This window comes from Salminus brasiliensis, chromosome 1 (assembly GCF_030463535.1).
Source record: "Salminus brasiliensis chromosome 1, fSalBra1.hap2, whole genome shotgun sequence".
Lineage (NCBI taxonomy): Eukaryota > Metazoa > Chordata > Actinopteri > Characiformes > Bryconidae > Salminus > Salminus brasiliensis.
The window spans coordinates 79,228,191-79,253,118 of record NC_132878.1 but is presented as its reverse complement, the minus strand read 5'-3'; the positions used below and the strand labels follow the sequence as shown (position 1 = coordinate 79,253,118).

Below are 24,928 nucleotides of genomic sequence, written 5' to 3'. Positions count from 1 at the left end.
CATTAAAATATGTACTATCATAATAATATGTTCACTGTATAATGTGTCCACTGTGTCTTATGCACTCTGCAATAGTAAACCTATAATAGTTGGTGTACCCTATAGTAAACTATACTAATTATCAACGTTAAGGATAGAATTCTTATAATAATTCTTCAAAAAATTTTAACTATAAATAGACAGCTATTTACATATATTCCTATGAAAATATATGTATTGCAACAGTATGTCTATATTGACAAGATATGTGGAAGTGAAGTTGGTGGCCTTAAGAGCAATGAAGATGCAGAAGTGAAAAAAATATCAAATATATGTCATAGAAGACGGCACACTGCAGACTGACCACCTTTTGATTGTAAGTGTGAAGTCCAGGACAACCAGATTGATGAACAGTTTCTACCCACAAGCCATTAGGCTTGTGAAAACCTCTTTCCCCGTTCCACTCTGACATACATCCATTAATACAAGCCAACCGCATGTATGTCTGCTACTGTTGTACCAATACTGTTTACTTTTGTACTTGCACAATGCACTTTACACTCGCACATGCAACCACACTGCACTGTACTCTAACTTTCTTTACTTTGTGTTTTTCTTTTACCCAGCTTTACTTTAGTGTGTAATTTATATATATACACACACACACACACACACACACACACACACACACACACACACACTGGAGGAAATAAGTATTTGACCCCCCACTGACTTAAAAAAAAAAAAAGAAACGTCTCAATTTTATGCCAGCTTTATTTTAAGTCAAAAGAAAAACTGAGCAAATTACATGAAATGAGAAATAAAAATTAACTTGAATTTCACTGAAGGAAATAAGTATTTGACCCCCTAGTAAAACATCATTTAATACTTGGTGGCAAAACCCTTGTTGGCAAGCACAGCAGTCAGACACTTCTTGTAGTTTTTTTATAAGGTTTGCACACACTCTGCAGATCATCTCCAAATCCTTAAGGTTTTTAGGCGTGCATTTGGAAACGTGAAGCTTCAGCTCTCTCCATAGATTTTCTATGGGATTGAGGTCAGGAGACTGGCTAGGCCATTCCATGACCTTGATATGCTTCTTATGGAGCCACTCCTTTGTTTCCTTGGCTGTATGTTTTGGGTCGTTGTCGTGCTGAAAGACCCATCCACGACCCATTTTCAGTGCCCTGGCAGAGGCAAGGAGGTTGTCACTCAGGATTTTGCGACACATGGCCCTGTTCATCTTCCTTTCGATGCGGTGAAGTTGGCCTGTGCTCTTAAAAGAAAAACACCCCCAAAACATAATACTTCCACCACCATGCTTCACGGTGGGGATGGTGTTCTTAGGGTCATATTCTGTATTTTACTTCCTCCAAACACGTCGAGTTGAGTTGAGGCCAAAGAGCTCAATTTTGGTCTCATCTGACCACAGAACCTTCTCCCAGTCTCTCTCTGAGTCATTAATATGTTCATTGGCGAACTTGAGGCGGCCCTGGACATGAGCCTTCTTGAGCAGAGGAACCTTGCGTGCACCGCAGGATTTTAAACCATTACGTCTCAGTGTATTACCAATGTTGTTTTTTTTTGAGACTGTGGTCCCAGTTGCCTTGAGATCATTAACCAGCTCCTCCTTTGTAGTTCTCATGATCAGGGAGACTCCACGAGGTGATATCTTGCATGGAGCTCCAGGTCTAGGTCGATTGACAGTAATGTTGAACTTCTTCCACTTCCGAATAATTGCACCAACACTTGTCACCTTCTCATCCAGCTTCTTACTTATGGCTTTGTAGCCCATTCCAGCCTTGTGTAGGTCAACGATTTTGTCCCTGACATCTTTAGACAGCTGTTTAGTCTTGCCCATGGTGGCGATGTTGGCATGTCACTGAGTCTCTTGGCAGGTGGCCTTTTACACAGGTGACAATTTGGGACAGGTGTCTCTCATCCAGGTAACGACTTCACTGAGATTAGGGAGTGTCAGTGGTCTGTGGGAGCCAACATTAGTCATGGTTTTTAGAGGATCAAATACTTAGTTCCCTCAATGATATGCAAATTATTTTTTATTTAAGTATTATTTCATTTTCTAAATTTTCTTTTTGATATTCCATCTCTCACTGTTAAAATGAAGTTACCATAAAAATCATAGACTGTTTAATTATTTGTCAGAGTAACTTTCAAAATCAGTGGGGTACATATATTATACATATAACTTATTCTGTCTCTCTCTTTTTATATTGTTATTTATACGATTCTGTTGGTAAATGGAGAACCTGCAAAGTAAGGATTTTATTGTACAGTGTAACTTATGACAATAAACTCTCTGAATCTTGAATAATGATGCTGTAGACAGGCATCTGACCTGAGAGCATTTTCTTAATACCGGCAACATCCAAACTGGTGACTGAGACTAGACTTAATATTTTGGTACCAATAAAAATCTAGATGCATTTAATCTTGTAATGGCTGAAGGATCCTTAAAAGTCATGAGCTGCGTCCAAATACTTTTTTATGAAGTTTTATTTATTGTTTGCTGGCCTGGTTAATGGCTCACAGTCTTAGCAGAGCTGATTAGCATGTGGGCTGACGGGTAAAATGAAGGAGAGCTGATAACAGAGGAAGCTAATTGATAGCTGGGGTAACAAATAGTTTACCCGCCCGAACAGGGACTTGAACCCTGGACCCTCAGATTAAAAGTCTGATGCTCTACCGACTGAGCTATCCGGGCTCTGAGCTGAGGCGTGTCCGTTTAGCACTTCAGACTTCAGTAATATGCTCCGACGGTCTATTTGTGCGGAGAGGGAAGAGGTTTTGTGTTTGTTGGGTTCGATGTGCTTTTAGAAACCAGTTACAGAGAATTCATAATGTCTTTAGAGCCGTTATGCAGCGATGGCAGGAAAGAAAAACTACGTCGAGCGGACATAAGTGTATGTTAGCGCCATAGCCAAAGTTAGAGAGCAACAGCTCAGCTGCAAACCGGACAGCATGTCCTCATCAAAAAAAGAAAAAAGGACTAAATCAGCCAGCGTCTCAAAACTTTATGCTGGAGTAGTATGAAGCAGCAAGTAATTTAGATACTAGTATTATTCAAAACACAACAGAAACGAGAAGGTAACTCGCTTATTACGGACATTTTGGCGATTACTGAACAGCAGCTAGCTAATCCTGCCGGGGCAGTTCATTCAGCGAGGTACAGTTCGCGCATGCGCAACACGGCGCGTGTTTGTACTTGTGCCCCTTGCTTGGTCCCGATTTAGTGACGATTAACCACTTCATATCCAACAAATACATTTATTACAGTAATGTAAATATTACAGAACTTATGATTGTTCTAACGTGCTCAAATGTTGTACAGTTGTACAAAATACGTTTTTAAAAACCCTTTACACGTCTGTACACTTTCATGCACAATTACTGGTTATTTAATTAAAAACGATATATAAAACCGTTAATGTTTTTTTTTTATATATTATCATTTTTCAATATTATAATTTAATTTAGAAATCGGTAAATTATTTTGAAAAAAATAATTGTTTTTTTTTGTTTATTTTTATTATTTTGACAATAAGTAAATATATGGGAAATGTTGAATTGTGTCTGCAGGTGCCGATAGACCTACAATACAATATAAAAACAAAACCCTGGGGAAAAACCCTGTGGGTGGGACATGTCTGATTTCATGTGGATTAGTTTCACACAGTGCATGTGAATGAAATGCAGAAATGTGTGACCTTTAAGGCAGGGTGCAGGTGTGTCTGTATTATATTTGAGTACTAACAGTATTAATCACAGTAAAAAAGATAAATCCAGGGTTGGGAGGGTTACTTTAATAATGTACATGAATCACAAAATAACGAAAATAGATTAAATCGTAAACTAGTTCACGTGCCCTAACTGACATCATTTTTTGGTTTCTTATGTAATCTACAATAGGCAGCTGCCTGCAACACTGCCCTGCTATAAAAAAAATAGGCAACCAGACCTGCAACAGACTATCATAAACCAATTTCGACCACTTTAAATGAACATGGAATTCCTGCTGGTTTAAGCTGTTTGTTTCAGTCAGATGTTTGATCATTTAATGATAAATGGACCCATATAAATCAGTACTTAGCATCAAATCATTTTGCTACAATAGCCTGAACAATATAAGATGTGAAGTCTCTATTTTGGATATAAGGTTTTGCTCCAGCAGCAATGATATATCTAGTTTAGTAGACAGGGGATTTGAGGATATTTGTCATGTGGGCATGAGCCTGTTTGGTATTTGGTGTAAACACAGGACAGGTTTCCTTTGTCTTTGTTTGAATATGTGGCTTTAAAAAGACAAGTAATCCACAAGTAACTGAAAGTAATCAGAGTATGTTCATTTATTATAGTAATCCTTTGGATTACCTTTAAAGTAAAAATCCTTTGATGTACATTTTAAAGTAACCTTCCCAACCAAGTGTTTTGTCACCTAAGTAATTGTAACCCTACAAACACACCTGTAACCAAGCTACAACCGGACACAAACCATGTGGCTGAACAAAAGCAGGGTACAGGATTGGTAGTATTTCACTATAATCATTTTATCATTCTCTGTTATTCTCATTTCTTTTTTTTCCAGTGAAAGCTTATAATCCACAGTTGCGAAAGGGCATAAAACACGTGCACCTTAAACTATTTGGCTACTGCATACATGCACCACACCTGAATACCAACAGTCTGTATAGGCATGTGTTAGCTTGCCATTGATGGTGAATGCTAGCCTATCCTTGATTCTGTCACCAAAGCATAAAGCTGTAGAGGCTTTAGGCCCCATATTAGACAGTGTAGATGAACTGCTGGTCATGAAACCAAAGTGTCTATCACCAAAAAGTCCTGAATGTTTATAAAAACAAACAAAACCCAGAGTTTGTGTTAGTGTGTTTATGTAAGAAGCGTGATCATTGGTTGGTTTATTTAAATAAAAAAATATATATCACATTTTCAATTTAATTTAAAAGGATTTGATTCATTTGTCGCAAAATTGTGACACAACTTCAATTTATGTCAAAAAGGGCAATAATGTATACATATATAAAATCAAGCACCTAGCCAAGCAGTCTGCCTTTACACACATTAAAGAAAAGAAAATGGGTGGTTCTAAAGAGCTCACTGACTTTCAGCATGGTACTGTAACACAACGCCACCGTTGCAGCAAGTCAGTTAGTAAAACGTCTTCCCTTCTAGATATTTCACCATCAACTGGGAGTGGTATAATTGAAAAGTGGAAGTGCAGCAACTCAGCCATGAAGTGGTAAACCACGTAAAGTTACAGAGCAGGGTCTCAGAGTGAAGAAGAGCTTTGTGCATGTAAGTCACCAGTGCTCTGCTGACTCTATAACTGCAGAGGTCCAAACCTTAGAGCTGAAAAGGGGAACAAACTCCACATGAATGACTATGGATTTAGAATGGGATGTCATAAAAGCTCCTGTGTCCCAATACTTTAGTCCATAGAGTAAACTTTTAAAACTTTACTTTGACCTTTACTTGTAAATGCAAGCAATTATGTAAATGCAAGCAATTATGACATCATTTAGTAAGTGGGTTATTAGTACGACAGTCACGCCACCTGGTGGTGTGGTGCTGAAATATACACATTTAGTCAAAAATCAGTCCGGTGAGTTATTGTTATTGGATATGAGTATGAGTTCTTCTATATCCTGCACTGAGGAAACATTTCATCACAAATGTTGAAGGTCAGTGGTGTGAGAAGTCACAAAGGGGTACAGAAGCTGACACCAGTGCAACATAATGAAATTTAACACTAAAAAGGCATGTTTAACTGTAAGATCTCCCTCTGCTGGCCTCAGTGGGGAGCCCATGCACAAGTGCTGGGCTCTGTCTCTCACCTGAGGCTTGACTCCAGGCACACAGGTGCAGGTAATTTATGGACCAATTAGGACTCCATTTAAGTTCCCTTTTTGTGTGGGGGTGTGGAGTCTTACTCATGACACTACCCAGGCTTGTGGTGCTTGTGTGCCCATGTTTTGACCCCTGCAAGTCCTGACCATGCAGCCTGCCTCAATCTTTCTGTCACATTAACGAAATGTTAATGATTCTAAACACAGTACTGTTCCTCGTGTACTCGATTAGAGGTATTACATGAAAATAGAGAGGAGAGTACAAATATCAACCTTTTACTTTTATTACACGTAAAAGACACATTTCATTACAAAGGTAATTACATGGTACACATTACACTTTAGTTACAGCCACTGAACCTAAAACCCAAAATGAAAACACTGCTTATTAATGCTGTTCATAGGGAACCTACTAAATATCCATTATTCACATTGAACTAGGTTAGGAAAACAGTTCCTAGAGAAACTTACTTGCTACACCACAACATCTAATCTGACATTTTAAAGCAGCACAGCACTGCCACAGCTACCACAGCACAGCTTTGACACAGCAAAAAAGCAACAGAGCCATAAGAACACCTACAATCTTGCATTAAAATACACAAATGTATTAATAAATTAAAAAAATATTCATCTTAATAAAAAATATTCATCTTATGTTTAAAAAGAAATAAATCATCACATTTTACAACTTCCTCGGAGTACGAGAGTACATAAGTCTGTCCATAAGACATGACTGCCAGATCCCTTCAGGGGCCAATTGTTTTCAGAACTTATAAAGTACAGCACATCTGTAAGATGTCAGGACAGTGTAGAACAGGATAGCGAAGACTTCCTCCAGCCACAGGCTTCTTATAGTGAATAGAAGAATAATTTCAGCATTTCAGACGATGTAGTTCCTACTGGATTTCATCTTCTTAACCTTCTTCCTAGAAAGAGAAGGTCAGTTAGACAACTGTTCAAGTGGAAAGCATTATTCAAAATACAGTTGCCAGAAGGGTTCGTAGAGCGATGTCAGAGAGGAACCACTTTGTTTCCCTAAGTCCTAAGGAGTCTGAAGAACCTTAACATGATCTAAGGAACATTCACCTGATGTAAGGGTTATCCACCAATTTTAAGACTCTTAACCCAAAGGGAACCAAAAGCAGTTCTTCTGTGACACTGCTCTAGGACCCCTTTGTGGCACCTTTATTTAAGGGTCATGGGACATCAGTTTTTTTATTTACACAACTAGGATCATAAGTAAGGAACAAGTAGATGGACATACAGTACTGGGCAGAAGTCTATATATAGACTTCTACATATAGACTATATATAGACTTATACTTTTATACTTTATAAACAAAACAAATAAACAAAAGACTGTGATACATGTATGAAAAACACCCTCACTGCTAAGAGGGATACTTTTAAGCAATAATTGCCACAGCACTGCATGAGAGGACCCAAAAGAGAGGGAATTAGACATGCCTGGAGAAGCACATTTTATGCTTAAACAAAAATTAATGATGAACACATTTATGAGAGGCTGGTTTAAAGATTAAAGAATAATGAGTTGTCTCTTACTCTAAGCATTTGACTCTCTCCTGTGTCCATGGCATGTTGGGGTCAGCGCAAAAAACCTTGCCGTGCAAAGTCCGAAAGCTGTGGTGAAACAAAGAAGAAGTAAGAAGCAGTGAAACATGAGCAACAACCAAATCAAAGCTTATTCCACTGTTCGGTATCTGAAAAGGACAGTCAGGCCAAACGTCTCATTGGCGAAAATTCCCCATTACTACAGATTCAGTCCATCAGGCACAGCAGGTTTGCTTCTTTAGTTTTTCACTGGAACTACACAATACTTACCAATTAGCATTGTGCAATGGTGAAATGTGCCTACATTTGTCCATGTTTAAAGATAAAGATATGCTATATAGAGTATGCTGTATAAAATCCACTTAAGCAAACCTATCTCAGATGATTCAAGCATGCCTGTAAAAATCCTTGGACACCAAACATGCCTTGGCCGATTGACTACATTTGAGAAGGTTGTTTAATTGAAGAAAAAGAACTGTTCAGCTAATGACTTTAAGGGCACTCTGTGTTCTAGTTTTGGTTAAACACTTACATTATGGCTTTCAGGTCACAGTGTCTGGTGGTGGTCTGGATGGTGTAGCCCTTCAACAGGGCACAGCGGACAGGCCTCCTTTTATACGCAAGACAGCAACTTGCTGTGAGGTCAGAGAAGCTGCTGTTAGTGATCAATTTACATTTTTAGAAAATGATTTACATACAGAAAAGTATAGCTTGTATAACACCATGATGTTTCATGGAGGATGACATTATAACATCACAAATTAACCTTATCTTCCCACACTCATCTTTTTGGCCACATGTAAAGATTTACACTGGGCCCCAAAACTCCCCCCCTTCGGCACCCCTGATTACAACCTACAATCTACTATTATATATTATGTACGATGTAATGTAGTTTCTTTAAAATATTGACAACATAGAGTTTGTATAAGAGAAATGTGCAAAAAAAAAACTATTTGCTGTACTAATCAGTGCCACTTTAGGTCTAAAGAACCTTTCAATGAATGGAAAACCTTTCAATGAAAGTCCAACCACTGGTTGGACATTGGTCTAAAGCAATAAACATCTGCATACTTTGGATAAGAGTCAATCATTTAAGTTAACACACAAACACAAACACAAAAAAAAAAAAATCAAGTAAAAAAATAAAAATAATAAATAAATATATATAAAAATAATATATATATATATATATATATATATATATATATATATATATGCACACACACAGACTTACCAGTCTGTGTCTCAACGATGAAGGCCCTGAAGATGAGAATGAACAACAGTATTCCAGAGTAAAATTTATCCATGGCTATGGTGTTATGTTCCTCTCACGTTCCTCTCTGTGGAGCTCTGAATCTGTGAGCCTCCCGCAGTTATACAGCAGCGAATATATCACTCCTTTTTGTGAGCCTTTAACCCTCAGGTACTTCCCCTTTTGATCATGTGGTTTGGTTTTTTTGGAGTTATGTTCATCTCTCTATTTCAAATGGCCCTATAAAAAGTGAAAGGCATGGTTGCTTTTTTACAGTCCAATTTCCTCATTCCTCCTGATGAAGATACAGACCTGTTTACACAATTGCAGTTTAACCTCAGTAACGTAGTAATGTTTCAACATCTGCAAACCTTCTCTCGAATAATCTTTTTTTTTAACTGAAGGAAACACATATGCAACATTTTGTTCAATAATATTGTGCATTTCTTTTTGATATTTAATTTCATTAGGTTACACAGGCGACAGGGTCTATTATGATGGGCTGCACTCTGGTTATTGAGTCCAAGAAAAAAGAGAACACACTTGAAACCCTCAGCTGGCAGGTGCTAGACATGCTAAGATGTTGCTCTGCAGTTCTATAGAGAACGGAAGCAGCTTTTAAGTTGCTATGTTTGTACTTAAGTTATTTACTTTCGCAAAGATACGCATCATTATTTCCCAGACAAATGTTTTTTTACTTCAGGTTAAGTTTAGGCCTCTCCACCCACCTCTGTAGACTACATGAGAACAGTCTTACAGTTAGACTAGTGCAGGTGTCTCAAATTCAAAACAATCTGTCTGTCATTCTGGTCTTTTGACTTTCATTTCAGTAAATGTTGTTTTAGCTACTATACAGAAGTAAAAGAAAAACATACCATATGAGCGTCACCATATTTATGATTTGCTATCTTTTAGTGTGCTTGTACTTGTATTAATATTAATTGTGAAGTAAACGTATAGAGGTGAATGGAGAGGCGTAAATCAGTACATAAATAATTAATTGGTAGAGGATTGTTTTATTAAAAAAACAGCTTAAGTTGACACAAACATAGCAGCTACAAAAACACTCAAGAAACTGATTAACTGTGTCAGCACCAGAGAGGAAGTTTGATGGTCTGACATGAAAATGTAAAGGTCAAAGGTCTGCTGTGTGACCTGCTGTGTGCACAATCAGTCAACTGTGTGACATAATGAAAGGAACAAAAAAAGGAAAAGAACATAATGGGCCCTATTTTAGAGATCTTTTGGCGAGCCGTCAACCAGTTTGATTTAGGGCATGTCTTTGCTATCGTAACGAAGTTAAAAGTACGCCTTGCGCGGCTCAAAATGCACAAAAGGCATGTACTAAGTCTCTTAATTATTCATGGGTGTGTTTTGGGCGTTACATGTTACAATAAACCAATCAGTGTGTCACTTGCCATTGCCTTTAATAGCCAGGTTCGGTCTGACTTTGCCGAATTGCCATTTCAGTGGTGTAAAGCAGGGGTTTACACACGTTTGGCACGCGCCTGTGTTGACAGTTCACTACCAAGCAATGAAGGCCTGACTGTTGACGTCTGCCTAAGTTGTTTTCAGTCAGTGGCGCACCTGTGTTTTCCATCGCCGGATAGCAACATGCCAGAAATTTACCTGAACACACCTCATTTTGAGACCACCAAGACCATCGGCGTAGATAAACGACGCAGGCGGAAGGGGGGAAATAGACTGTTGGCAGGGTGTAAGATAGCAATGAGCATTATGACATGCCTTGCACAGGGTGTAAAATAAGGCCCAATGACTAAAACTCAGTACACAAGTAGATTCCTTTCCTCAGCAAGATATTTATTTGAAAAACTCAGGAACATACACCTCAGTTCTACTTCTACTACGTACATGTAACTGTGTAAATGCAACGTATAACCACAGTCACTGCCTGAATGAGTATCAGAAGCAAGTTGTAATATGATCCAACTGTAGAAAAAAACCCAGAAAGATTTCAGAGCATTTTCGTGCGTGTTAAAATCTGGTTTATTGCCAAGTTACAGAAGAAATGACTAAACCGGTTATTATGCCTGTAAGGTAATGCATGTAAAGCACACCAAATATTTGTCAATCAAAGTAAATATATGGGAGAAAGGTTACAGTTACTGCAAAATGATCGGAATAGTTTATTAAATTACATAATTAGCACATAACACAGGCATAAAAATTGCTTGAGTTTTGTGACATGCGGATAAAGGTTAAATGTTTGGGGGTTTTTTTTACAATGGGAGCTTTGTAATTGTCTTTAAAGTATGATACTGTTATAATCATTCTGCATTATAATAAAAATGATTGCCTAAAGAGTTATATTTGATTTTATTCTAGCTCTGCAATTGCACTGTTATACAGTCACGGTGCTGCTGCCAGGTTTACAGAGAATAAGAGAATAAGCTATTTAAAATGGCATTAAACCACAGCATAAACAATCACACTTGACTTTGATGGAACAGAGAAACTGAAATTTTAAACAATTATTTTAGCTATTTTAACAATAAAGAAAAATAATTGCAGCATTCAGCCATCATGGTACTAAATAATCAAGAGATGCCTTAACCATGTAAAACATTCACAGACACAGTCATATGCAAACTTCTGGACACAATAAGAGGTCAAGGAAAGGTAGAGTTGCTATTAATAACTGGAGACGTGTCCTCAGTGCTGCTGCTAAAAATAAAAAAAGTTGTGTCAAAAATAGTGTTCGCATTTACGTAGGTGTTCCTCTTAACTTTATGAACATCATCAAAACCATTTAGTTTCCTTCAGCAGTGAGGCTAAAAATAGCTCTCAGTGAGAAACACTTTGTAACCACGCCCACTATGTGTACTTTCCATTCTTATGGAAGATAAGAATATATCTTAAGATATATTTGGAATGTTTAGAGTGTGTTAAAGCCGTGGCCTGTGCTAATAGCCAAATCTGTGGCCTTTCTCAAGTATGTTGTAATCTGAACCGAGATAAGAGTTGAGATTACAAAACTGAAGGCCTTACATTTGGTGCAGTCTGTAAAACACTGCCTGACCATTAAAAAAGGACGTGTGAATCAATACTGAAGTATCAGTCATTCCAGACCTCATTTCCTTTAAAGAATTGCCTCTCTCACAAAAATAACAATGCTACATTTTTAAAGGAGTGAACTCAATATGTCTGTGACGCTGAAAAGGTGAAAAAATACCCCACATTAATACGAGGGCCCTACGCCCCAGTGCTGGCTGGCTGACAACTACTCACCCACCTGGTGCAGATGGTTTCAATATCCACAACATGGTTAATTAACAATTTAGAACATTTGAATGATGCTGATGATTACTAGAGATGTCAGTGGAAAGGACTGTGTTTCTGTTTTTTTTTTGTTTTTTTTTTCAGTGCAGAACCTCAGCAGCTTAACAGCAGAAATAAAATATAGACCATAATGTATTCTATTTATCTACCTGTATATTAAACAGACACTTCAATATAAATGTAGCTAACTGTCATTGTTACTGTGTTTAGGCTTAGGCTGCTCTACCCTTGAAATGGCAAATTACCAGCAACATAACCTTTATCATGCAAAATTTCCTGCTGCTTGACTACTGTTGCTAAGTTTAACACACAGCCAAAAGGAACTAATACATATCTAAGTTTAAAGTGAGGAACCTCATTCTAATCCACAGCAAGTTAGGTCACAGTGAAAATTCCAGGCATGGGCTAGAAGGGTATAAAGCTCTTCAGCATTGAGCTGTGGAGCAGTGGAGCTGTGTTCTCTGGAATGATGGATGGTGCTCTGTCCAGTACTTTTGGGGTGAGTTAGGAGTTAGGGAGTTGTGGATGAGATGGGGTGGTGATCATCCAACATCCTGACCTCACTAATGCTCTTGTCACTGAATGCAATCAGATTCTCACAGCATTGCTCCAGAATCTAGTATAAAGCCTTTCCTGAAACGGGGGAGACAGTTAGTCCAACAAAAGCAGGATAAACTCTTTTTAATACCACTGATTTCAGAAGAACCAATGAATGAGTGGGTGTCCCAACACTTATGTCCATGTAGTGTACAGTTTAAGGTATGATACGGAACCTGTGTTTAATGGGGTGAATCTGTCCACTGCAGTGCCACCCTGTGACTTGACAGTGCTGCACCTTTAGTCATACTGAAGACAGAAATTTGCCATTTTGAGGCTAAAGTTGCCAAATAGATCAATAAAAAAAACATAATATGTTTTTAAAGTTTGTTTTCAGTGACCACCCATAATTCCTATTTCCTCATAAGTGCCACTTCTTATATCAAGGCTCTCCCAGTTCACCACCAGAGCAGCTCTTCCACCTAAGATTGACACCTACTATAAGAAGTACCTAAAGAATGCCAGCAGTATCAGCTCAGATCTTACATGCCACGACAGCAGCCCTTTCCACTCTCTGTCATCTGATAAATTAAGTCAGAGTATTGTGGCCTGGACCACAAGACAGAAGTGCAGTTTCTATCTTAGTGCTGTTTCCATCAGGTAGGTTTTTGTCAACTTTATGAAGGCTGTAAAGTTTTCATCTTGTGTGAGATGTTATTGATTTTTGTAAGATACTCTTGCATGTGCTTTGATACATTGCCCAAATTTTACAACTCTCTCCTCACCTGAGATGTAGTAAAGTCTGACGGTTGAAGCTTTATTAGTTAAGTACTGGAGCTTTTCCACAAGGTTACAAGGCTTTTCCAAAAGGGACAAAACACAAAGTTCAGGCTTTAAGATGACCGCTAATACTGCTTTATGGCTATTGTCTACTGTCTGTGCAGTAGAGTCAGATCATTTCCATGTAGATAATATTGTCATTTGGTGTCATTAACTACATAAGGAAGTCTTTGTTTAAGATTACTAAACAAGCAACAAGGTTTGAAGCAAGCACATAGTTATTTAGGCCAGCTTGTCCAAAGCTATATACATATATATATATATAATCACATAAGAAATTATAGATAGATAGATAGATAGATAGATAAAACAAAAAAAGCCACCCCAGGTTTAGAATAAACCCGGTCTATTATGTCACCTCCACTTGCCATATAGGTCCATTATTACATTATTGGACATATTTGTAGTTCTATAGTTACAGACTGTAGTCCATCTGTTCCTCTGCATACATTATTAGTCTCCTACCACCCTGTTCTTCAGTGGTCAGGACCCCCACAGGACCATCTCAGAGCAGGTATTTTTTGGGTGGTGGGTCATCACCCAAATAATACATGCGTGCTCTAAGATGGTCCCGTGGGGAAGAACAGGCTGAACAAGGTTAACAAAGTACCAAAAACCATAAAGTGTTGCTATACGTAGCTCTGATATAACTCTATGGCTGGGTTTGTTTGGGTTTGGGGGCAAGAATGAGCAAGAATGAAAACAACATAGCTTACTTTTCAGAGTCTTTCATCCTATTTATCACAGGTCACCTGAGCAGCTGTATAATCAAAGAAAACTGGCTTGTGGTGTGTGTGTGTGCGCGTGTGTGTGTCAAAACTATTCTGACTATAAGGAGCATCTCAAGGTCAGACAGTAAGTACAATGTTAATTATTAAACATCTCATTGTTTTCGAGTGATTCAGATCATTTATACCAGCAGGCTAGCCTTCGCTCCCCACATGCATCAGTGACCCTTGGGCGCTCATAACCCCGTTGTCCTGTGTACCACTTTTGGTAAATACAAACCACTGCATACCCGAAAAATCCCATAAGACCCGCCTGATGTTTCCGAGATGCTCTGACCCTGTCCTTTAACCATCACCGTTTGGTCCTTGTCAAAGTGGCTCAGATTCTTATGCTTGCCTATTTTTCCTGCCTTTAACACCTTTATCACCTTCAAGAACTGGGTGTTCACTTGCTGCCTAATGTATCCACCCCAGCTGCCATTGTATTGAAATAATCAATGTTATGCGCTTAACCTGTCAGTACTAATGTTATGGCTGATGGGTGTATTTTTACAAATATGTTGAACATTTATTTACTGACAAATATATATTTTATACACAATTATGTACAGAGCTATTTTCTCTCATTTCTGTCATTTTGAACAAAAAGGTTAGGACACCCCTTAAATACCTTTATGTTTTTTCTTTTTTTTTGTTTACCATATTTAAACATGGACATTTGATCTTCACTTGGACAATACTGGGAGATAGAGGTGATCTCACTAAACATATAAAGCTAAAGAAATCCTTTGTAAAAACGTTAATTGCATTTTGCCTTCTCCTATAAAGTCATTATTTTGGAGATGATTTTTCATTGGATGGCCACAATATATATATATATATATATATATATATATATATATATATATATATATATATATATATAGTGTATGGATCCAGAGCAACACTAAAGGAAACATTTCTTGACTAATTGACTACATCTGAGGTAAAGAGAAAGCCGTGTACATGTGAACTATCAGCGACTGCTAATACTGTATGGCTCTAGGTAGCTCAGCTTTACACACATTACACATAGACGTGTCTTACATTCCCTAAGAGCCTGTGCTTAATAATGGCAACCTATCTCTAATCTTTACAAATTCTTCACAGCCCATAACTGGAATATTTAAAGAGCATTAGCTACGTAATACTGGCTTGCAACTGGTGCCTGACTGCTCTGCCACTTCCTCCTTAAATACCTTCCCTAACTGAAGGCACCTGAATGTATGTACTCTTAACACTGGATGCCGTTTTGGTAATGCTGTGTTCTGAAAAACACTATTGTTGTTGTGACTGTAGTGAAATCTTAATCTCAGATGCTGAGGAAGGGGATTTCCACTGTTTCTCTGCAGAGTTCAATAGTTGAGATTTAGCCATTCAGCCATTCAATCATTCTGAGGGATTTGATATGAAAGGGTTGTAAGGAAATGTATAGGCTCCAAGGTGGAGCCCTTGGTGCTCTAGATAGCACACTGAGTATGAAACCATGGTCTGTACCATGAGCTGTAAAGGTGATTCAGACCAAGAACACATTTAAACAGCTTACATTAAATTAAATTAGACTTTGCGGAGGGAGGTTACTGACGTTACTGTTAGGCGCTCTCCAGAACTTTAGTTGTTAAGGCCCATGACAACTCAAAGAACTCACTTAAAAAGGATTCACTTGCAACGCTCCCAACACTTTTGGAGGGTTTGGACGAGTGCATGCCTATTGATAACAGGGTTGGGGGTTCGATACCTGGGCTCAGCATGCTGCCACTGTTGGGCCCTTGTGCAAGGCCCTTCCCCCTCTCTGCTCCCTGGGCGCTGGGGTTGGCTGTCCACCACTCTGGGTGTGTGTGTACTCACTGTCCCTAGTTCACTAGTGTGTGTGTGAGTGTTCACTACCACAGATGGGTTAAATGCGGAGGACACATTTTGCTGTACATAGTACAGTGACAAATACGTGCACCTTTACCTTTTTTTACCTTTAAATGCAGCATCACGAGGAAGCCGATCTGATACATCAGCCAATCGATACCTCTACCAGCCAGCATCACAATGGGAGTGATGAGGGGTCAGAGCGCCATCAACCCAGCCAGAAAGAGCATGATTAAATATTAAGAAAAAAAAACTTGTAAATGTCTTTTTTTTTTGCTGCCAAGCTTTTTCTTCTGAAAACAAGTTTACAGACACTCATCGATTTATAACTCTGTTGCTGTTGTATTATTATTATTATTATTATTATTATTATTATTATATTATTGTATATTATATTTTTGCCCCCAGTGTGTTTCTGTGATTTTTATCCACTGACTCATCCTGATGTATGCGAGATTTTGATACAGAACCACCAAACCAGCATGTTCAGTCTTATCAGGAATGTTGTGTATGCATACAGCTTTTGATTTAACATCAGATTTTTGGTGTGATTTTTGCTCACAGGAATGAATGGTAAAACTTCAGAGGCAAACGTTTGTGCACTCCTCTTGTGACACATGTTTAGTCTACGTCACAGTTCATTATGGTTCATAAAACATTAGCGGACCCCTTTTGAGAACAATGGCTTTATGGTATACAGTTTAATTGCATATCACGTCTACTGTATATGGTACTGCATGTGTCCTACTATGCTTTCTACTCCTGATTGTTTAATGTGGAAGCCTCCAGCCATGTTTATGTAAAGAAGTGCACTTCAGTGATAGTTTAGAGCTGTGAAACTATTTATTTGTCTGCTTTTGTGAAGAATCTCTAACTGACAAGTTATATTAATGGCTATGATGACTGATTTGCTTAGTCAGTAGCAAACCAGCTGCACAAAAAACCTGAGACTTTGTTCTAGAAGGCCTGAAAGAAAATAAGCAGGAATGTGGCCAAACCAGTAAGACATCCCATCGATTGCAACTTAACTTGTGATAGAGTCTTAACCCTTAAACGTGCACCTGGGATTGCTAACAACACTTAGGCCCCGGCAGACCCGGTACCTGGGTTTCAGAATCTGCAAAAATGAAAGGCTGGGTTTGCTTACAATGCCACAGTATCCAGCAAAGCACAAGCATTCAAACATGACAGTGTAATTACATGACCCTGCATGGCCTCGCGCAAATGAGTGCTTGTGTGTGTAATGCACTAGTGGTAGAGCGCCATTACTTTTTCCATTTGAAAACACGTCTTTTTGAGGAAGTGTTCATTTGACGTGCATATTTACAGAGATCAAACTGGTGGCAGTCGAAATCTAATTCGTTTTGCTGAACTGAACCAATGCATTTAAGTTGCTGATCAATTTCATGTATTCAGAGCATGCGAGACAGCAAGCCAGAGAGAGAGAGAGAGAGAGAGAGAGAGAGAGAGAGAGAGAGAGAGAGAGAGAGAGAGAGAGAGAGTGCTAACCTATCCATGCCCACAAATGCTTTCTTTGGTAGCTGCTGTTACCTGGTTGGATGAGGTTTACAAACAATTACAGAGGTCCAACCTTTTGAGAAATTGTATAATAACCAAATAACTTTTGCCAAAATGCTCTAGTAGTCAAAATATACAATGTTTAGTTAGAGTCCATGCATTTCCACTTTCCCCACATTTATTTTAACTTAATCTGCTCATTCTGAAGTCAAACAGTGCCTTGAATCTGAAATTCAAGTTCAAAGCTCAGGTAACATTTACTAGATATTTGCTATATTAGGTCTTATGCAAAAGGTTGGGCACCCCAGGTCAAATGACACACTAGTGGAAGCAAATATTCCACAGAAAACATTTTTGTGAACTTTCCATTGGTAAACACATTAAAAACACATGTGCCTAAACTTATAGCACTGCACCAGAGGTGGGCGATATGGTTAAAATATCACAATATTAAAAAAAACTTATGATGAATTTTATGATGCACAATATTTATCTCAATATTTTTGACACGCAGACAACATGCATCAGTAGTGAAGCATTCATAAAAAACTGCTGTTCAATACCCATCGCCTCAGTGCACGGTCTATTTAAAGTCTGCTGCACTTCCATCAGTTTAACAGCACTAACTCCACTCTCCGTACTGAAATGTGCAGTTGGTCAGTGAAGCACTAAGGATATCCGCGATAGGCACGCTTGTATCACAATAACAAAATGATCATGATTTTGATAAATTATCATCATATCACGCACCCCTACACTGCACTCACATTTTCTTTCTGAAAACGTACATTGAGTAAAACATTAGTTTGTAACTTGCGTGAAACTGTAGTAGAGTATTATCATTTACAGAGGTTTATAATGCCACACTGAGTGTGTTGCTGACTACTGACTGACGTTAACTGGTTTACAACACCACCACCAAAACATAAATATGATCAACACATATCCGATGGGTTAAATGGGACGGTAACGTTCTGTAAAGATTGTGCAACACAGCAAGAGTGCCTCCGAAAGAATGCATGTGTGTGGGGAACAGAAGTCTGTTCACAGAAGATGTTTACATGTACAACAAGTCAACAAGTGGAAAGTTGAGAAAGTTGAAAATAAAGAGAGTTTATTGGGTGCTCTAACAATTTTTTAACATTTTAGTTGATGCAGATTCCACTGGTTGATGCATATACTAGTATTCCGGTGTTGTTTTTTTTTTCTAAGAAATGACCTCAGATAGTAGTCAAAAACCTTTTAAAAACCTAGTCAAAAAGTCCAAAGACACACACACACACACACACACACACACACACACACACACACACACACACACATAATAATAATAATAATAACAATAATAATTTAAAAGGCACAGAAGCACACATGTTCTAAACATCAACACAATCACAAAACGGATAAAAAAAAACACAGATTAATTCACAGGAGACGAATACCAAAATTCACAGAGGAATTCACACAGCGGAATCAAGAAAATGCACATTAATGGTTCAGGTTCCGGCACTTCCAGTGCTTTGGTCTTAAAAGTCTGTGATTTGACTGTTCAGTTCAGACTCTGGCAGTATTAATAAGGGTTAATAAATCAGAAGATAGGACTGTGAAACAGAATTTATTACACTAGTCTTACATTCCTACTCTCGGTAGGAACTCTCGATTGCACGAGCAGATGTGGCTTTGTGAAACGCCTGGTTTCCATTTGCAAAGGCAGTGAGCAATAGCTTGTGATGGCGATAAGCTAAGAATTTGATGGAACATGACAAAACCACTCCTGAAAAAGATTGTTACCACACACCAGCAGGGTACTAAAGGCTTGTAATACTTGTAATGTCTTCCTTGTGATGACGAGCTCCACAGCATTGCGCTTTTTGGGTGAAACTATGTAGTACATGAACAAAGTTTGTACCTTAGAGTGTACTGGTTTAGAGTGCTAGTACTAGAATTACTCCAATCCGAATGGCTTATCATTTCATGAGGCTTTTTAGCCCTGGTCCGAGAGGTCTGCTGGACTTTTGTCCAGACAGTCCTTATAAAACACACAAGATTTCACATACCATATCATATAGAACATATAGACATATAAACATATGCAAATCATAAATATATACATCTGAATCCAAACACTAGTGTTAAAAAAATTTGGAATCAATGATTCATTAGGATTAATTGATTTTTACTAGGTTTCTAGCAAACTGGACATAAAAATGAAGATGTGTGGTGACTGACAAAAACTTCACATCACCATTTAATTTTTTTTTTTTTTGAACAAATGTTTCAAAAAATTCTTTGCAAATAGTTTGTAATATCAATCAACAAGGTATAGTTTTTATTGTGTTGTAATTATTATGGCAAGTGATTCCAAACCTTTGAACACTGTGTAAACATAACTCCTGAATATATGATACAATTCAGATAAAAACTCCAGTATAGAGAACACATTTTTCATCAGTGACCTTCAAATTTGATGTGAAAAACTGTATCTCTTCATAATATCGACTCACTCTAAGGTTGTTTTCATACCTGCACTTTTTAGGCTGGTTAAATCAGACACTGGTTCATTTTCACCCTTGGTGCAGTTTGTTTGGGCAGATGTGAATATAGAAAACACACAACTGCTAGAATGTGATCTGATCCAACTATCAGGTGAACTTCACAGGTTTGAGCTAAATAGCTTCTGTAGTCATGTTTGTTTGCATTTCACCTGGTTTGTTGCCCAGATAATTACCAGAACTATGAACAAATGCCAGCTCTGTCATCTCTCTTATGTTAAAATGCACTAGTCCAGAACAAAGGCCTTCTTTATTGTAGTCTAGTCCAGGCCTTCTTTACTGTATTTACATTATTGACTTTCTTGCTCCTGTCCCAGACAGTCCTGACCAATAAGTGAAGAGAACGTGCTCATGTGGTTTTGTTGTGACGCATTTCGGTTCACTTGCGTATTTCCTTGTGGGGAAAAAAAAAAAGAAAATCAAATGAAAAATGCTCCAAATTTACAAATTCAAAGTTCAGACCAGAACAAATCATCCATAGGTATGAAAACGCCTGTAGTTGTGGCACTGCAAGAGTAGCAAATGTAAAGATGCAAAGGGAACTAAATTATTGCTGAAGTGTTAAGTAAGCCCCTATCGACAGGTCTGTCTAATTAGGCTTTTCACATTCAAATGTCTTTTCCAATAGGTGTGTGCACAAGTACACATTTGCATATTTGGCATTTGGCTGAGGCATTTTGGTGCATTTTATTTGAATCATGTTACACAGGTAGACAAATGTAGCCTTTAGTAGTCTTGCCCGAAGACTCTTACTGGTATAGTGTGGTTTGCTTGTCCTGCTGTGGAATCAAACCCTAGTCTACCACATGCAGGCAGGCTAACCATCCAATGAAACCATCCAGTGATTTTATGGATATTCCACCTTGTTACTACAAAACACGAGTGCCTTAACATTAGCGCACTTGCTAAGGACATATTGTGAAGGTCGTGACTGAACAGGCAGAGATGGTGCAGCAGCACTGACTATGCGACCTATTGGTGTCCAAAAACAAAAGAACATGTTGGCACGTGCACCGAGGACACAAATTCTCATCAGCATGAGACCGGCCTAGAAGACGCTTTTGCCATCAGGCCTGACTAAGACCGAGTGAGTAAGGGGGTCTAGCCAGTGGCCACCCATCTACTTGCTTGAAATATTATTGTGATGAGGCCATTCTCCTCAAACACATTCTGTGGGTGGTTCCTGCAGTTTAAGAACATTCAATTTCTAATGCTGAGGCAACAACATTCAGCAAATCGGTGACTTGTCTTCCCACAACATACAGTGCATCCTTAAACATGGCCACAACACAGGGACTTTTGAAACCCATTTTTATCTTGGCGGAGTAAGTTTAATCTGTGTTTTCCAGCAATGCGAGGAGAGCTGTGCATCGGCAGGAGTGAAGTCTTCCTTCTACTTTTTTAATCCTCCCTACACAATAAACTGATAAACAATGATTACAGAATTTGTGTGTATATATATATATATAGTATTTGTAGTATAGTACTAAAAGGTTCTGGGACACCCTGAGTTCATTATTAGGCAGGGTGACATGAAACTGAATGAATCATAATAGACCTCATATTACAAACACAGGCCATTACGCCCAAGGCAAAATGACTCGCGAGGCCTTTTAATTAGAAGGATGTGTATTTTGGACCCACATGAATGACTGCCTATGCATTACTAAAATATAGTATCAGTGTGTGCTGATAGTATGCTTGTGTGACAAAAGCTTTGCAGCTGATGGCAGTTCAGCAAAACTAGGCTTGTCTGGTCTTGTTTTTTTTTCCTCCTGTCTCTTCCCCATGATCAACTGCCTATTCATTCATTCATTAGCTCTTAAGGCTGCTCAGATATGAAAATGGTGCAGTGCTCACAAGAACACTGGCATTGATATCAGTAAAAACAACATGGACAACCAGAGCTGAACCTCTGATGTACCCATACATCAGCCAGTTAGACATGATGTGGAGCCAGGCCTCAGTCGGTCATGTGGATTTTAAACAAAACTGAGGGGAAACTGCTGCTGTCAGAGGGCATCCAAAGCTGAACAATCCAGCTTGAATGATGCAGTAAGACACCAGCTGCTTTAATAAAAACTTAAGAAATTCTACAGCGTACATAGATTAAAATCATCAACCGCTGGCAGTTTTTGCTAATGAGATTTCATGTGTGAATGAATTTATAGAGCACACAAACATGCCTACAACAATCTAGCAAGGAGCGTTACTATACTAAAGAAATGCCTCATGAACACAGCCTCATTCAGAGTGCACATGCCTTCTTTCCATGCATTACTGCATTCTCTTTAAGGACGATTTGTTTTATCGGACTGTAATACCACTTTGTTCAGCATCTGCTGTTTTAAATGTACGCTATAAATAAACATGACTACTGGAACTACTTGTAATAGCTGATATGTTAAGATTTCTCTGAAACTTTGGTTTGGGCCAAACAATTCAAATATAATGCTCTTCAAATATCTCATAATAAGCCCTTTAAAAAAACTGATTGACCCCTTAACAAATGTGTTTTAATCTACATTTATATATTCAGGATTTAGATGTATTTATTCTGTCTTTCTACATTCAGAATTATACTTACGTCTGTGTGTGTGTGTGTGTGTGTGTATATATATATATACACACACATACATACATACATACATACACACACACACACACACACACACACACACACACACACACACACACACACACAGCATATTTACATTAAAGTATAGTGGGGCTATACTTTGCAGAAAAGTTAAAACACCACAGGATTCAAAGTCTTCACGGACTTGTGTTAAGTACTGCAAGAAAAGGGCCACTGCCAGTAACTCTGGAGCTCATCAGTTCAAGTCTGCATCTCAGGGTTCTTCTGAAAAAGCTCTAAAATCATTTGCTCTGACAGGAGTCTCTCGTTGTGTCAGATGTCTGCCAGAAGGAAAAACGTCTAATCAGAAAGTGATTCTCACCCTTTGGCAACAGATTTCTTTTCAGATGAGGTTTATAGGTGTTTTGTATGACTACCAGTAGACGTCAGTAACAGCGTAACTCTACAAGGAATGACTGCCGAAAAAATGTCGGAAAAATGACATGGATCATGTTGCAGGAAGTACACGTACAGTCATCTCCCTTTCTCGTTATAACAACACATTATAAGGTAAAGAAAAGGCCTCAGTTATTCATGGTAAAACTGATGCTTTCCCACAGAAAGGTCAGATGAAGCACAAAACTCAATGGAAAGTTCAGAGAGAGCGGAAAAATAGCTCTCCATGCAAATCCGAAGTGCCAAGGGAAATGACAGAATGGAACGTTCACATACACGGCCCAGTCGAGCGAGTCCTTTACTCGCTCGGAGAGGGTTCTTAACAACTGCATGTGTTTTCAACAGGCTGTGATCGGCACACAAGTGTCATGTCGATTCAGAGGTCCATGAGACTGAGAAGCTCTACTCATCCCTCTGAGGTCAGCTCATTGCTCTTTATTCTCCTCTGCTCTCGGCTGCGATGCCTCTGGATGGCCTTCCATATACGGCACAGCACCCCACCACTGTAAAACACACACATACACATATTTAAAAACATGTGCTGGGTCAAAGACATACTGCTTGCCGCTGCTCGACACACAATTTAGCATTTGCACTGAAACAGATGAAGTGCTGCCTTACAATAATTACAAAACAGACAAAAACAAGCTGTGGTCAAATACTCTACATGCACTTGGCAACTCTGCAAAATCTGTAGTAGGGAGCTGCTTTTACAATTAAAAATGATGAAAATGATTGAACAGTAAAGTTACTTATTTACTAAACACTGGTGTATGTTATCGTACTGTATTTTGGAGTCACTGCTTTATCAACAATAATCTATGACAGGGTTGCCCACTAATAACTGTCCAGAGTAAAATACTAATACTAAAATACTAAGTTGGAAAGGCAACACTGAAAATAACGTTCAGACGTAGGATATTTGGGCAGTGAACCAAGTACTTGATACGATGTGTGTCCAAATTTTGTATACACCTCCTCCAAAAAATGCATTCAGCTACTTTAGGCTGCACCCATTGCTGACACAGATGTGCAAATGCACACACACAGCTTGTCAGGTTTCTGTAGAAAAGTACTACCAATAGAATAGGACACTCTAGAGCAGATAAACATGAACCTATTGGCACCATGCCTAATACCAAGCGCGGGGTAGAGGGGTATACAGCCGCCCAGCATTGAGCTGTGGAACTGTGTTCTCTGGAATAATGGTGCTCCATCCAATACTTTTGGGATAAGTAGAGGAGTTAAGGAGGAGATAAGGTGGTCATTCAACACCTTGACCTCATTAACGCTCATGCCACTGAATGCAATCAGAACCTCACAGCAATGGCAGACACCGTTAATCCAATAACAGCAGATAAACCCTTCCTTATCCTTGCTGTATTGCCCACCACTTCAATCAGATACGGCCATAGAAACAAAGTTCAGGTTGAAACTTGTACTGTACACAACCACGAATACCAACATGAATGCCATCACATAAATAAGTGCACCAGAGCATCTGGCTGCCTCCATAACGACGTGTTCATATATGCTATCAACTGACGGCAAAATACCCATGTCATAGTATCTATGTATCCTTATATGTTATGGCATGCAATCCAACAGTCAGTTCCGACCTCACAATCTGATTGGTCGAGAAGCGAGCGTTCTAAACAAGCTGATATTTGTGATAGCAGCACGGCTTTTCCACACTAAAATTGTTTCAGTCCTCTGACACGTTGACAACAATTTCCATTTCCAATCACACAAGACTTCCAGGCTTCCAATCTTATAATGAGAAAAGGCGAAAACACTGGAATCTGAAGGTCAGATTACAGTTTGAAACT

At 38.6% G+C, this 24,928-nt stretch overlaps 2 protein-coding genes and 1 non-coding gene across 3 annotated transcripts in view; all 3 read right to left on the bottom strand.

The window, feature by feature from the left end:
- Positions 1-2,628: 2,628 nt before the first annotated feature.
- On the bottom strand, positions 2,629-2,701 carry trnak-uuu (transfer RNA lysine (anticodon UUU)). The gene has a single exon. It is a non-coding gene; the product is annotated as a tRNA-Lys (tRNA).
- A 3,426-nt stretch (positions 2,702-6,127) lies between these two features.
- ccl20b (chemokine (C-C motif) ligand 20b) lies at positions 6,128-8,804 on the bottom strand. The gene is made up of 4 exons (XM_072658204.1): positions 8,674-8,804; positions 7,969-8,071; positions 7,428-7,505; positions 6,128-6,790 (listed from the first exon to the last, which is right to left on the bottom strand). Exons 1-4 carry the CDS (start codon positions 8,744-8,746, stop codon positions 6,745-6,747), a joined length of 300 nt encoding a protein of 99 aa, XP_072514305.1. The 5' UTR covers positions 8,747-8,804; the 3' UTR covers positions 6,128-6,744.
- A 13,929-nt stretch (positions 8,805-22,733) lies between these two features.
- map3k15 (mitogen-activated protein kinase kinase kinase 15) overlaps positions 22,734-24,928 on the bottom strand; it is a 41,097-nt gene continuing 38,902 nt past the window's right edge. The window contains exon 31 of the mRNA XM_072658193.1: positions 22,734-23,602. Coding sequence (XP_072514294.1) covers positions 23,506-23,602 — 97 coding nt within the window. The 3' untranslated portion in view covers positions 22,734-23,505. The remainder of the gene's footprint in view (positions 23,603-24,928) is intronic.